At 39.7% G+C, this 15,177-nt stretch overlaps 1 protein-coding gene across 3 annotated transcripts in view; it reads right to left on the bottom strand.

Moving 5' to 3' along the window:
* Positions 1–15,177, bottom strand: part of GPM6A (glycoprotein M6A) — a 181,028-nt gene that overhangs the window by 12,694 nt on the left and 153,157 nt on the right. For all 3 annotated transcript variants that reach the window (XM_033159860.1, XM_033159857.1, XM_033159858.1), the window contains one exon: positions 14,319–14,475. In XM_033159860.1, coding sequence (XP_033015751.1) covers positions 14,319–14,475 — 157 coding nt within the window. The remainder of the gene's footprint in view (positions 1–14,318; positions 14,476–15,177) is intronic.

The following is a 15,177-nucleotide window of genomic DNA, read 5'->3' as shown; positions in this document are numbered from 1 at the left end:
TAATGAAAAGAAAGCATGTCTCAGAAAATATATCCTCCTGAGTTTCACCACTAGCTGTCGAAAAGCCCTCCTTTGCCTCAGCTATCTCCATATGGGCTGCTACTAGTAGCATTACAGAAGGGTTTGTATGAACTACATTCTTATTCAAAACAAAATAAAAAATAAAAAAATTCTTTCCAGTAGCACCTAAGTTTGTTCTTGGTATGAGCTTTCATGTGTATCTGAAGAAGTGTGCATGCACACGAAAGCTCATACCAAGAACAAACTTAGTTGGTCTCTAAGGTGCTACTGGAAAGAAATTTTTAAATTTTTATTTTGTTTTGACTATGGCAGACCAACACGGCTACCCACCTGTAACTACATTCTTATTAAATCCCTTGTAAAGAGTGAGTAGAGCTAACACTGAAGGTTGTGTTGGTTGCTGAGGAACATCACAATATGCACAGTGCACATATTAGGCAGGAAGGATTAATTCTGTTTTCTGAAAGGTTGGTGATGATGGATTTCATTCTACGTATTGAGCATTTCAGGGCACTCTGATTCCATGTTGACAACCACAGGATTGGAAAACAGTCACTTAAAATAACCCTGAATTCCTCAACTTTCTTCATCTTAATTTGTTATGTAGCACAAGATCACCATCATTTGGATTGAGAAAACAAGTATGGCAGCAATCGTATACACCATTACTTGGGAGTGAGTCTCATTCAAATCAATGGGGCTTACTTTTGAGTATGTATGCATAGCATTGTGCAGCATGAGAAATATATTGGTGGGTGGGATATTTTAACAAATAAAAGCAAACCCGCTTTTTATTTTTATTTTTAAAACCCTATTGGTACCTTTTACGTCTTGTCATTTCCTCCCCTTTCTGTTTTATAGCTCTGTGCCTCACCAATATTACTTAAGCAGATGAGACATCTCTGCCAACCCCAGGCACTCTAACTGAAGAAATTACTTGGAAGCAGAGAGTCATTTAAGAATATCAAATTGTAGGCTAAAAATAAAAGGTTGATCTTCAATTACTCTCCGACTAAATGTTTTTGTTTCTGCAACCATTTAAACTAATTCTGGGTGCAATGAAAATATCCCCAAAGTATAGTTAATTATATATTACTCTGCAATTTGTAAAGACTAAAAACACTCCCATTTTGGTGATCTCATTGGCTTCCGTGGTTTGTTTCAGAGGACTGAAAACAACATGCTTTTACCTTGTGATGCCTGTAACATGAGGAAGCAGACGGGTAGTAACATAGGGTTTAATCACATAATGAGAAGCTACCTTCCCATGTCATCCCAGGCCTTTATGCTCCCTGTATCCTGCTCAACTATTCTAAACCATGAACTGAAAAATCAACAGTCCTTTAAGGCTCCATTAAAAGCCTCAAAGGACTGTTAGAAATATTAGAATAAGGTCAGGTACGGCAAAGCAGTAATGGCCTAGTGGCTATTCATGTTACATCCACCATTCATCTTGATCAGCAATAGACTTTGGGCTCTTCCTGATGAACTGTTTGTTCAGCATTCATCCTGTTTTAGACTATGTCCATTTTTTATTTTTTATTTAGTATGGATTCATCCTGATTTGCTTGTGGGGTGTTTACAGGTCTTCCTGTTAATCATTTGTTCATCCTTCACTTTTAAATGCCTTTCCCTGCTCCTTTCCAAAATGAAAAAAGGTCATTTTAAAAATTGGATTTGTTGTGTTAGGGTGACAGAGCACTTTCAATTGCACAAACCCAAAGTTCTGGTATCTACTTGAATCATTCATGTAAAACACTGACAATCTGGAGGCACCATTTTTTGATAGCCTGGGACAGAATGCCAGAGATAATTACAAAGCAAAACAGCAGTTTTGAGCTCCCAGCCAAGGATAATCAAAGAATCGTATGGGCCACATTGCCAGCAGTTGAACCCAGGCAGTTGAACACAAGGGTTTGTATTCAGATATGGATGTTCAACACATAACTTTCGTCTGAGCAGGTGGAACAGCAGCACATTGCAAGTATCTAGCAAAAGGAGCCCTCACATACTCAGACCTACTTTGAAGAATGATATAAAAACCAGCAAGTTCATTGGATCATGGCCCTGATGATGCTTTAGGAAAGGGTGGGGCAGCTATAAGGATGATGAGTTGGTGCCTAGCTGATGCTGACGCAAAATGTCACTCTGCTCAGCACCTAGTTCTGTGGCATTTCTTGGTTGGACAGCTACTTTGGAAACCTTTCCAGAGGCTCATGCCCTGACTCTGCTGGACAGCTCCCCAGCCTTGCTGGTAAAAGAGAAAGTAGCAGTGGAAATGGGGCAGTCATGTGGGATAGAGCAAGTGGGGAGTGGATGCAAGGGAAGCAACCATGTCACTCCTCTAACATAAAAACTGGCCCCTAGGGTCCTATGTGGGACTAGCAATCTAGACTGTTTGAGGAAAGGGTTAGTTCCATTAAGTATGTTTCAACCTTGGTGCCATTTCAGTGCCAGGTAAAGACCTCTTTATACTCTCAGGCATTTGACACCTATGTTTTATCTCCTGTCTGGTGTTCTGCTGCCTTCTTATCTGCTGCTGTTCCTATTGTCACGGTTGTTTTATGCTGCTTTAGATTCCAACTGTTGCATACATTTATACTGTAAGCCATCTGAGGAAAGTTTTGTGATGGGTACAGCATAAATGGGTTAAATCAATAAACAGATGTTTTGTTTTGTTTTGTTTTTAATATGCCCAGTGTATATAGTGCAATCCCATACTTACCATAAAGCTGGCTGAGGGGGTCTTGAGAGTACTGTGATACTTCATGACAGAGACAGATGTACTGGTGGGACAACACTTATATTACCCAAAGTCCCTATGTACACTGGCACAGCTGTTTTGTTGATGATTCGCTGCCAGTGAAGAAGAGTTTATGTCAGGGAGGGCATGCATATGATGCATTCAAAGCCAACTCACTTCCCTGACATGTCCTAGAATCTGGTGCAAGCGTACCTCCACCCCGTTTCCGGCATAGGTAATTCCCTTTCCTTCCCACTTCAGTCAATGGGAGGGGAAAGGAAGAAGCTTCCTCCCACCCTGCCAACAGTGAAATGGATCTGGATCTTGCTTTGCTAGTGGATTTCCCCACCCCACCTCTGCTATCATGAAATCATAATCAATGAATGCTGCATACCACAATGCACTGCATTTTGTGCAACAGTCCTCCCATTTAATTAGGACTATCCTGCCAGTGTCCACCCTCCTGATCTGCCATCTAGATTAGCAGGGATCAGTCACAGAGATTGGCAAAATCATGGCATGGCTTTCAGGTATGCTGAACTGGTATGCATGAAATCTTCCACCTGAAAATGTTGCAAAAAATATAGAACTTACACTGCAGGATTTTAAAGTGGGTTTTAAAAAAAAAGAAGAAGAAGAAGAAGAAAAGAAAATATGATTGGATGCTTGCTGCTTAGGATGAGGTGATAGTTACGGAAATGGCTACTTTCATAAAAGAGGGAAAATAACAATGGCTTTTGGATATGCCTCAGGGCTGAAGACAAGTGGAATTTGATTTATCTCAGTCAGTATCCTAAATGAAGAAGACTTGAAGAATTACGTCTGCAGACTAAATTAAGTTGTGATTGTTTATTTCTTCAGAGTTAAAGCAATCTTATACACCCATATCTGGCAGTACATTTCACTGAACTTAAAATGACTTACTTCTGAGTAGACATGAATAGAACTGCACTGATAATGTAAGTCTCGTTTTATTTCTAATTTTAGTTTCATGCTTGCTCTGGTTTTGAGTCAAAGAAAAATCCCTCTTCTACATGATGACAATTATCATTAGGTCATTATTATTAGAATACCAACTAATACTGCCATGCAAAACATAGTTATAACGGAATATGTGAAATTACAGCAATTTCTTCTGTTGAATTTGCCGAGGCTAAATTTGTTTAATACCGTGTTGAAAGAGAAAGAAAGCTGAAGAAATTTACCAGATTGTATGTCAGAGGATCTACACAGCCACTGTTTTGGCCAAGCAACTATTTACCTAGTAATATAAGTCTTATGCACTGTAAAGTGCATTATAGTGAACCTAATTATGGATGGACACCACTTGGAGGATATTAATGAAGGAACTGATATTCAGACGCGTAAGGCCTGCAAAAGTGGAGGCAAACCTAGCAATCATGGCTATTAGCCACTAACAATCCTATCCTCCAAGTCCAAGTGTCTTCCGAGTAGACATTCACAGGATTGTACTGCCAGCCAACCTGCAGTTAAAAAAAGGATTTTGTTATGTCTCCTGGGTGCAGCAGTCTGACTTAGGGGACCTACCCAACTTTGTCCTCCAACACCTCATTACCTTTCCCCTCCACTCAAAGCACCTGCCACCTGAGGAGGTTGCCTCCCTCTGCCTAATGGCAGGGTTGACCCTGCAGATGAGTTTGTACCTATACAGATGCACATTTCAATTTTCAATTAAACCATTATAAATTACAGCAAGATCTAACTACTGCCACCACAACCTGAACTGTGCTCCAATTTTACAAGGTATCTCCTTGTGGGTTGTTGTTATTTTAAAAAGACAATTTCATGTTATTTCTTGTTACACTATGTATTAAGAACCTGATAGACATTTTGGGGAAGAGGCTGGGTATACACCCAGTATGCTGGCCTGCTGCCATCCACATTGTTTCCCTTCTTCAATCCCAATTGTCTCTTCCCTGTTGGTGACAATGTCAACAGCAGAACTAGCAAAACAGCTTGAACAGGCATATTGGTCAGAATAATAGTCACTCAGGGTTCTTCCACTGTTACTTCTATCCTCCATCCTCCATATGTTAGATGCCAACTCCAGCAAACCTGGCCAATGGTCAGGTTTTATTAGAGTTACAATCCAATAGCATCTCAAAGGCCACAGGTTCCTCATCCCTGCTTTAGGATTCATTTCCCTTACTCGTTTTCTGTTTGCAAAGATGAAGCATATAAAGCAGGGGGTGTAAAGCACCCTGAGTCACAGCTTCTAAATTAGGTCCTTCCTTCTTCTTGAAATGCTCATATATTCCCTTCTGCATTATTAATTGATGTCAATGTGATTGATTCTTCCAGGTTTACTTTCCTGCCTCCAACTGTTTTTCATGAGGAAGAAAATGAGAACGATGTGTGGAATGCTCTGTTAATAATGGATCAATACGTAATAATTTATCATACTTCAGTAATATTTGTAATTCAATCTATATAGTGAAGCCTATGTGAACATGATATGAAAAAATAATGCTATAGGAAGAAAAATATATCCGAGACAGTTCAAGTGCCTGCTGCACAATCAGTTACTAACTTCTGACAGCATAAGGTTATTGAAAGTTGGGTTTCTGTTCTCTTGAATTAGCTATTTAGAACTTCTTAAACTCCAGCCCAAGCATTTGTGTGGGTAGGTCTGCCTACAATGCCACTGCAATGCTGTTTTGTTTTGCGACAAGAGCCTAATTATCAGCACATCCCACAATAAGCATGCATATATTTGACTTAGGGCTCAATCCCAACCCCCTTTGTCCTGGGCTGGGATGGCAGAGGAATGCCTCAGTCTAGCTCTGCCAGCCTTCACTTGCAGAGTGACAACAAATGCAAGGACATGACACAGCCCACGTCTGCTAAATGCACCCAGATCTCTATTTCAAAACGCTGGTGAATAGTCCTTAACGGAGATGTGCAAGGTTGCCACAGCAACAAGAAAAATGGTTACCATGCTCACATGAGAGATGTTGCATGCCACAAAAGAGGCATATGAACTCTCTATCTTATAATCTCTTGATCCTGTTAAGGTAGAGAGATGCAGACACAGTCCTAGGAAATGGTCACAGGTAAATGAAGTATTGCTTATGGGTAAATTCTCAGCTGAAAAGGAATGAAAGAATCAGACATGGCAGTCAACAATCTAATTATCACGATGAACCAGAGGGAAGGATGGAATATTTGTTAATTGAATTAGATCCCTTTAGAAATGACATAAATGGAATGGCAAAGAGAGTGCCTACTATGTAGTTGCAATTACTATAGACAAGCAGCTGGGCCTGCGATAGTGCAGTCTACTTATTATAAAGCTAAGTAGCAATCAAGGTGATGAATAGCCCACTACTAGCATAAAAATAAACCTGCCAGCTGTGAGTGAATGTGTAGAATTATACATTCATCTTATGAACAATGGAGATTCTACTCAAACTGCTAGCAGTGGAGGTTTTGGAAGAAAATGTCTGACAGTTGACATCAGAGTCAGCATAACTGTGAAAAGGTAAATCCAAATAAAGCATAGCATAATTCTCTTTGGAAAGTATTCATATTGCATTCTAATTGTTTATGAAAGCAGCCTGGGCAGTCTTGGTGTTGGCTGCAAGTTTTGGAGGGCCCTGGGAGAAGACACCTTCCATGAGCTCCCTTAGTTGAAATTCCTGTATCGCAGAGGGTTGGAGGTTCCTTCCAGCTCTACAGTTCTATGATTCTATGCTTAGAGAGTCTACCTTCTCACTACCAATATCACCTGCTACTCTTCTTCCTCATCATTTCTATCACCTCCTTGCTAGCCAAGCAGAAAACCAATGAACAAGCTACCAGTGGCTTCTACTGGGCCTGCCAGGTTTTATGAAAATAAATCACTCATTCTTCATTTCCCTCTTACCCCCTTGGAATATCGAGTTCTACTTATTCCTTTTGTGACATCATTATGATGCATCTTCCCAATCTCCCACCTGTGCTACGAATCACTGTGCCATGTAAGGATAACTAAATGGCATCAGGACAAAGAATAAGTTGAACCAGAAGCTATGGGCAGGGGTGGGTAGTGATTTTTGACAGCAGCCCCTTTTTTATAGTTCTGCCATTATTCAGTTGACAACGTGCAGTACTTAGACAGTACTTAGTTTGTTAATTTAGATGTTTTGAATCTTCCCATAAAGTTTTTCATATTGTATATTGTTTCTGGTCATCGTGTTGCTTTTGATATTGTTGACTATGCAAATAATAATGATGAGGCATGTATTACTAGGATAATGACACGATTTCTCCATCCAACTTAGCTGATTACAAAATCCCTCAAATTCTGGCAGTCAATATCCATTATCGTCCATATAAAGTTAAGCCAATATGAGCACAACTATGTTAAATATTAAATACATTTCATTCTGTACTCCTAATTTATCTCATATTAAATTTATTGGGCTAGATTGTGGCTTAAGAAAGGATGTTAATTTTGTTCTACACAAATGAACCTGAACCCAAACTCTGTGTCCACAGATATGCCTCTAAACTTGTAGAGAAACAACACTGAAAAACATGTTTGCCCTGGGGTAAGACTTAGCTGGGCTATTTTTCCATCTTTGCTTCCAACACAAATGGTTTGCTTCCTTTTCTTTTCTTTGTATGTCATTTCAGTATAAGAGTGATTGGCATAGGAAAGTAAGCCTTCTGTGTATCATCCTTACACGGCAGTCTGACTGACCTTGTAGATAGTGGGTTCATTTAAATCACCTGGGATATGGGAAGGGCGATGCAAACATAAATAGCAATAAAGATGCCCAGGTGAGTTGTTGGATCAGCAGATTAACTTGGAGCTGCTTCTTCCAGATGGCAAGAAAGAGAACTATCAAAGGAGATGGAAGCTTATCAGTTATGTGATGAGCAGTAATGCATGACTGTATTAGAAGCCTGTTAAGGCATGCAGTGGTCAGAAAAAGAAACACAATAGATAATAAATGTTGTGGTCCCTTGGAGTGCACACAACAGTAGACTTAAATCTAGATTCACTACATTGTTTTACTCTTGCAGCATGAGAGTGGCTTACTCCCATCTTCACAATGTACTGGTGAACAAATTGACTGCTGATTCAGTAGTCTGGCTTGCCCCCGCCCTTATGCTTCAGGGATACTGTGCTGAATGTACATTTTTTCCAGTTAAATGTACATTTGCCCTCCTTAAAGCAGGGTGGGGGGACCACTGAAAAGCTACTTTAGGGGAGAGGTGTGTTACTGACAACTTTAGTTTATTATTTATTTTACTTAAACAATTTATATGCTGCTTATCTACAATCAGTACTCTTTTTATAGAAAAAGAGGTCCTGGAGCTTAGAGTTTATTATAGACAGGGCTTTTTTCCCCAGCTGGAACTCACTTCTGGCACTTCTCAGGTGGGCGCCATTGCCATTAAATTAGAACAAGGGAGGTGTTCAAGGAAAGCCCTGACTACAATAAACTAAGCCATGTAAAAGAAATACAATACAGAAAGGGTAAAAAAAATCAGTTAAAACTTAAAAAAATCAGACTTGAATTAAAATGCTTGATGGAATAAAAAAGAAAGAAAGGCTTTAGTATTTGCTGGAAGTTCAATAGGTAGAGGGCTTGTCTGACCTCAACTGCAAGGGATTTGCACAAAATTGGCCCCACCATCTATACTCATGGCTCCTAGTGGATGTGAGCCAAGCACCCAAGACATGGGTGTCACTGACAGTCACTCCCACAAAGAGCTCAGTGCTCAAGCAGTGATTTAATGGATTAGGCCAGAGGTCAGCAACCTTTTTCAGCCGTGGGCCAGTCCACCATCCCTCAGACCATGTGGTGGGCTGGAATATATATATATATAGATAGATAGATAGATATAGATATAGATATAGATATACCGGTAGATAGATATAGATATAGATATAGATATAGATATAGATATAGATATAGATATAGATATAGATATAGATATAGATATATATGGGGGGGGGAATGAACAGATTCCTATGCCCCACAAATAATCCAGAGATGCATTTTAAATAAAAGGACAGATTCTACTCATGTAAAAACACGCTGATTCCAGGACCGTCCATGGGCCGGATTGAGAAGGCGATTGGGCCGCATCCGGCCCATGGGCCTTAAATTGCCTACCCCTGGATTAGGCTGTAAAGCCGCAGAACCAGCTTCCTTTGTGCTCGGTCTGGAAGAGAAAGTTCTATGTCTTACAAATTTAGTGAGTGCACTCTTCCCCGGTGGCTCACTGCACAATTTAAGTACGCCTGCGCATACCCTTTGGCTGCCAGAGCCAAAAGTTTTAAATGTTAAGTAGCAAGTATGTGAAGAACAGTTTTATACCCGAACCCAAAAACCCATTCACAGAATTTGGGAATCAAAGCCACACCCTGTGGTATTAGAACTATCTGTTCAACCTCTATCTGCTGTGACAGCCTTGCTAATAATTGAGATTTGCATACTGCACTTTATCTGAAGAGCACAGTGCTGTTCACAACATTAAAATACAATAAAGGACACAAAAAAGCACAATATAAAGAAAAGCAAAAACAAACCAATCCCCCACAAACGCATTTCAAAGAACATAGAATGTTAATCAGCCAAAGGCCCGGCTTCCCATTCTGAGCATTTGTAAAGTCTTTTTTCTTCAATGTGCATTATTTTATGTTTAATAAGTTCGAACTTAGAAGTAAAGACCTTGTCACAGTCTGAGCATTTTTATGTACCCAAGAAAGGCATCAGGCATAACTCTCTGGCCATTCTTGGTGGAGTACAAATTTCTCTGCTATAAAATGCAGTGCATTGCATTTGTCCACAATATATTTATGATACTACAGTATACATACAGGAGGCACTGAAAATATTAGTGCATGTGAACAAAAGACACTTCTGTGAGTGCAAAGCTTGTTGTTGTTGTTGTTGTTAAACCTGCCTTTCACCATGCATAATTTTGGGGTGCATACATAATATTTAAAAATAAGCACAGCAACATATTAATACCATGCAACAATAGTTCAAATCATCTTTGTAGTTATTTCTATCTTTGTTTTCATTTCCTCTTCATACTTGTTTTGTCTTTTCACACATTCTCATTCTGAGAATGTTATGTATATTATCAACAATTACTCAACAGGTAGGTAGCCTTGTTGGTCTGCCATAGTCAAAACAAAATAAATAAATAAATAAAATCCTTCCAGTAGCACCTTTTGAGACCAACTAAGTTTGTTCTTGGTATGAGAAGTGTGCATGCACACGAAAGCTCATACCAAGAACAAACTTAGTTGGTCTCTAAGGTGCTACTGGAAGGAATTTTTTTATTTTTTATTTTGTTTCAACAGATACAGTTATTGAAGAGTTTAATTCCATCGTAGAAACAGGTGTTCCAAATAATTTGTCCAAGCAATATTCAAATACAGGTCCAAGACCTCTCTTAAAATGGGATTACTTCTCATTGTTGTACTGAATCCAAAAGGAAAACCATCCAGTATTGAAATACAAGCCATTTCTGCTTCTATTCATCAAACTGTTGGTTAATATCCCTTAAGCACCACAAAAATAGTACTAAAAGATATGAGCTTATCATGTTAAATTGATGTGAATACCTCAAAGGAAGATTTATGTGGCTGATAGAAAGCTATTCTACAGACAGAGATTGAAATCTTATTAATGATTAAGAATTTCTGCAAGCATATGTGCAAAAAGATAATAAATAACTTAGCAGTAATGGCAAAACAACTGCGAGAATGAGAATGTTACACAGCCATTGTCATTTTGGAAACATCAATCACAAGAAGATGGTCAGTTACCAGCAGAGAAATCCAAAGTGTTTACTTTGCAAGCTGTTCCTGGACTAATCACAATGAGTTATGTACTGTGAAAAGTATGCTAATAAACAACAGCAGAATCCTGAACTCCTTGAAGAAGTGCTGATAAAAATATTTATTTGTTTTATAGTTATTAATTTATGAGATTTATATCCCATCCTTCATGAGATGACCTCTGGGTGTGTAGCAATATCTAAACCTAAAGCATAAAACACCATGTATAATTCAATCTAGAATTTAAATCAAACAACTCATCTGTCAAAATAAATAACGCACAGGCAAATATCTCAAAATTCAAAAGGAAGAAGAAGGGTTTCAGCTGGCACCAAAAGATGGAAAGTGTTGGCATCAGTCAAACTTCAGTGGGGAGGTTGTTCCACAACCAGGGTGCCATTGCCAATAAGGCCCCCCTGTGAGCCACGGATCATGAACCTCTCTCTTTAATGGTTTTATCAGCAGTGCCTCTGGCTGATCCCAGATTCCAGACATGCCATATGCTTTCAAGCATCTTTCTGTGTCCTTGGGCCTCAGCAACTAAAGCAGATCCGAATAACCTAGTCTAGATGGTGCTCTAGATACATCCACCAGATCTGTAATAACTGTGATGTCAAGGTTGGCCTTCAAGGGACTTTGCCTTCAAAGTGACTTACAAACTTGAAACAGCAGTTGGATTCTAGGTTACTTCCCTTTATAAGAAGATTCCACAAGGCGTGATTGTGTGCTCCTACATCTGCTTGGTGACTTACGTTATACAGGCACACCTCGTTTTATTGTGCTTGCTTTAATGCACTTCTCGGATATTACGTAAAAAAAATGAAGGTCTGGAGGAGCTTCTGCTGCTGCGTTGGGAGATGAAGCAGTGACTCCTGCAGCTCCTTATACAGGTGTAGTAGCCACAGGCAGCCCAGCTGCTTCCAGGGGAAGGAAGCCCCCACTGCCCCTCTTCTGGCCATGGGATTGGAGATGGCTAGGGCTGAAGCCAGGGTTTTCCACTCCCACCCCTGCAGCCAGGGGAGCTAAGCATGCTTTCTCAGGGTAGACCATTGAGCTTCCCTCCGCCTTTTCTGTGGGAGTTTGAGGCAGGCCATTTTGTGAGAGTCATACAGCATGGCAGAAGGGAAGGAAGCAAAAGCCAGAGCTGGCAAAGGGAACTGGCTTGGCCGCTGCTTCCCCTCTGCTCCTTCCTCCCCACCATCTCTCTTCCTCTTCTTAGGCCTCCGTATTCCCTGAGACACAACAATATTGATGTTAGGCCAATTAATAACCCTGTAATGGCCTCTACGTGTTGACGTGAAAGGAAGAGTCAAGGCAAGACCCTTCATCAGCCCAAAGATTATGACTCGCTGAAGGCTCAGTTGAAGGTTAGCATTTTTAAAAAGTTTTTTTTCAATTGAATAATGTACATTGTGTTTTAAAACATTGTGCTGTTGCACACTTAAAAGACTACAATATAATATAAACATAACTTTTATATGCACTGGAGGGGGGATTAACTTTATTGCAGTAGTCTGGAACTGAACCCATAATATTTCTGATGTATGCCTGCACTTGTACCCCATTTGCTTTAGCTGTCATCCAGCCTTTTTTTTATCTGTTGGAGTTCTCCCAGATACAAAGTAGCCATCTGAAATCCACTGTGCATATTGCCATTCCACAATAAGACTAGGGCATCAGCAGGGCTGCCAGCAATGCTAACTGGACACACACCTAAATCTTTCAGGTGTCCATTGGATGCCATAACTCTCAGAGGGTGGACTATCTTAATTAGTCATTTATCCCTGCAAGGGGCAACTGCTACCATCCATGACAACTGGGTAATCTTAACCCAACCCATCAAAACATCATTTAGTCGCCCAGTCAAAACTAATATATTAAGGGTATGATCAGCCAGTGGCGTTGGAAGCCGCTTGGGCACCCAGAGTGGCAAACCCGGGGGCACCCAGGGTGACCCACCCCAACGCACGCCCTTGCTCTGCCCCTGTGATCAGCCTAATGTCCAGAGAAACCCTAAGAAGTTGGTTTTGTAATCAAACTTGCCTTTAAATTTGTCACATAGGCTTTATACACAAACTAAATTAACTTTATGATCATACCAAGTTAAAAACAAACTATTTTTTGTAGGGATTACAAATGAGTGGATTGGAATTTAACTTATCCACAACTTACACATTTCTCAAAAGTTTTCAAACGATTTAAAGAAATCCAAATGCAATTAAAATGCATATTGTGGGAGAAAATACATGTTAAAATAAAAGCACGTTTTCTGCAAAAAATAAAATAAAAATTAATGCAGGTGAATGCAGAAACAGAAAAGGATGGAATTTTACGTGGACATGCGAAAGTGGCGTGGGATTATTATCTATGCACTGAGAGCATAGCTTAATTCTCACTTGGCATCCAAGAAAGCTTGAACATGGTTGCAACCTAATATCCTTGTCTGAAGCACATCTAGTTTGAAGAATGTTTCACCAAAATCAATTGAATTTATTTCCAAATAAATGCATTTGGATCAGAAAGTATGAAATTGAAACGGAGAAAGACAAACATTGTGTGATGCACCATCTTTCTTGAGGATACACTGTTCTTCATTTCTACACTTAAATTTGTGGGTCCCAGTCTTATTTCTTTACCTAAACTTGGATGCTCATGTCTTGGTATCATTCTCACTTATAATCAATAGTGCCAATGTTTCATTAACAGTCTTCATTTTATCTCACTGTATTTCCTTTACTATGTGATGCACACCCTTTCAAAATGTTGCACTTTAGATTACCAATTGCCACCCAGCTATGAAATTCATCTGCATTAAGCTACCAAGGCAACTGAGGAGTATATCAACTTACTTCCTACGAAAGTCAGTTTAATATTAGGCATTAGCACAGAAAGATGTGTGCAGAAATGGATTAGACAGATTAACTGAGATACTTGTTTTCTCAGATAGCACACTTCTCTGAATAAAACTACTCTTTCATTCTAGGTTCTTTTATTTAACCACATTGCCCCCTCTGATGAAGTTTAATATTCTGATGCTCTAAATTCCTATTAACTAGAATTATTTTATTTTTATAAATAGCACAAGTGAATAGGGTGGTGGGAATCTCATGTATGCACTGGGCTTATTTTCTCTCTGCATGATTCAGTTTTCCATGGAGGTGGGCTTTGAACATTTCAAGATGTGCATGCTTGCTCAAATGCAACTGCAGGAGAGACTATGAATCATTCCTTTGGGAGCTCCCCTTCTGACATCACCACTGAAGAACAAAAACTGGAAGGCTTCTTATAATGTCCAAAGGCAATCTCGCAGAAAGGGGCATATTGAAGGCAGATGTACCATAATTAGTTTTAGAAGCACATCTCTACACACCCTTGATCAACCGAAAGGGCCTATTCTGTCTTGATACAATAATACGACATACAAGTAATTGCTTCTATAAGATGCTGTAACTCATGAAGTACATTTACAGCTCTGATTTTTAAAACATCTATGAGAATTTGTTCTCTGTCGCAGAGGGCTGTAAATCACTCTCCTGGTGGAAAACCTTTATCATATTTCAGAATATTAAGCTTGAGTTTTAGATGGAATCCTTAAATATAAGAAGATGATGTGTTCTGCTCCACATACATACCTAGAGACACACTTTCTAGTCCACTGAGTTTGCTAACTTAGTATAGATTAATTAAAATACTCTGATGCAACTGAAATTAGCATGAGTAATCAAGGCTGTCATATTAACATACCCAAGCACTGACACATCTGCCACAGGTGGTGATTTTAAAATCCCCATAGAGATCCTTGATGGCACCAGTTGTAAAAAATCCTTCCACCATCAGTAAAATGCCATAGACAAAGAAGGCAGCTGCTACCCCGTAGATCACGTATTTGAAGATGTCAATCCTGTAATTAAAAGGTATCTGTGTTGGTTAATGTTTTAATGATGATTCTTTTTTAAAAAAGAAAGATTCCTTTATCTCCAGATGCAGTATACAATAACAATGCCTGTGTTGTTTCTATATTTTGACATCAATCTCAGGACCAGCGATATGTTAAGGCAAGAAATACAGACTCCTTTCATTGAAAATAAACTGAGCATTTCACACTGATGGATGCAATTCTGCTCTGCAAAAGCAAAGGACTCCCAATGCCCACAATGACATTCACAAGATGAGAAACACCTTCCATTGCTAAAATATCTACCCCTAGCAGAGGCACAATGCATGTGACACATTCGGACAGCTGAGCATAGGATTGTCACAGTCAGAGTGACATGGAGGATCATAGAATCATAGAGTTGGAAGAGACCACAAGGGCCACCCAGTCCAACTCCCTGCCAAGCAGGAAACACCATCAAAGCATTCCTGACAGATGGCTGTCAAGCCTCCGCTTAAAGACCTCCAAAGAAGGAGACTCCACCACACTCCTTGGCAGCAAATTCCACTGTCGGACAGCTCTTACTGTCAGGAAGTTCTTCCTAATGTTTTGGTGGAATCTTCTTTCTTGTAGTTTGAATCCATTGCCCCGTGTCCGCTTCTCTGGAGTAGCAGAAAACAACCTTTTTTCTGTGGGTAGGCAGATTCTTGAGAAAGTGTTAGGATTGTA

Source organism: Lacerta agilis, chromosome 9, assembly GCF_009819535.1.
Source record: "Lacerta agilis isolate rLacAgi1 chromosome 9, rLacAgi1.pri, whole genome shotgun sequence".
Lineage (NCBI taxonomy): Eukaryota > Metazoa > Chordata > Lepidosauria > Squamata > Lacertidae > Lacerta > Lacerta agilis.
The sequence above is the reverse complement of the archived record's forward strand: the minus strand, read 5'-3'. Positions and strand labels throughout refer to the sequence as shown.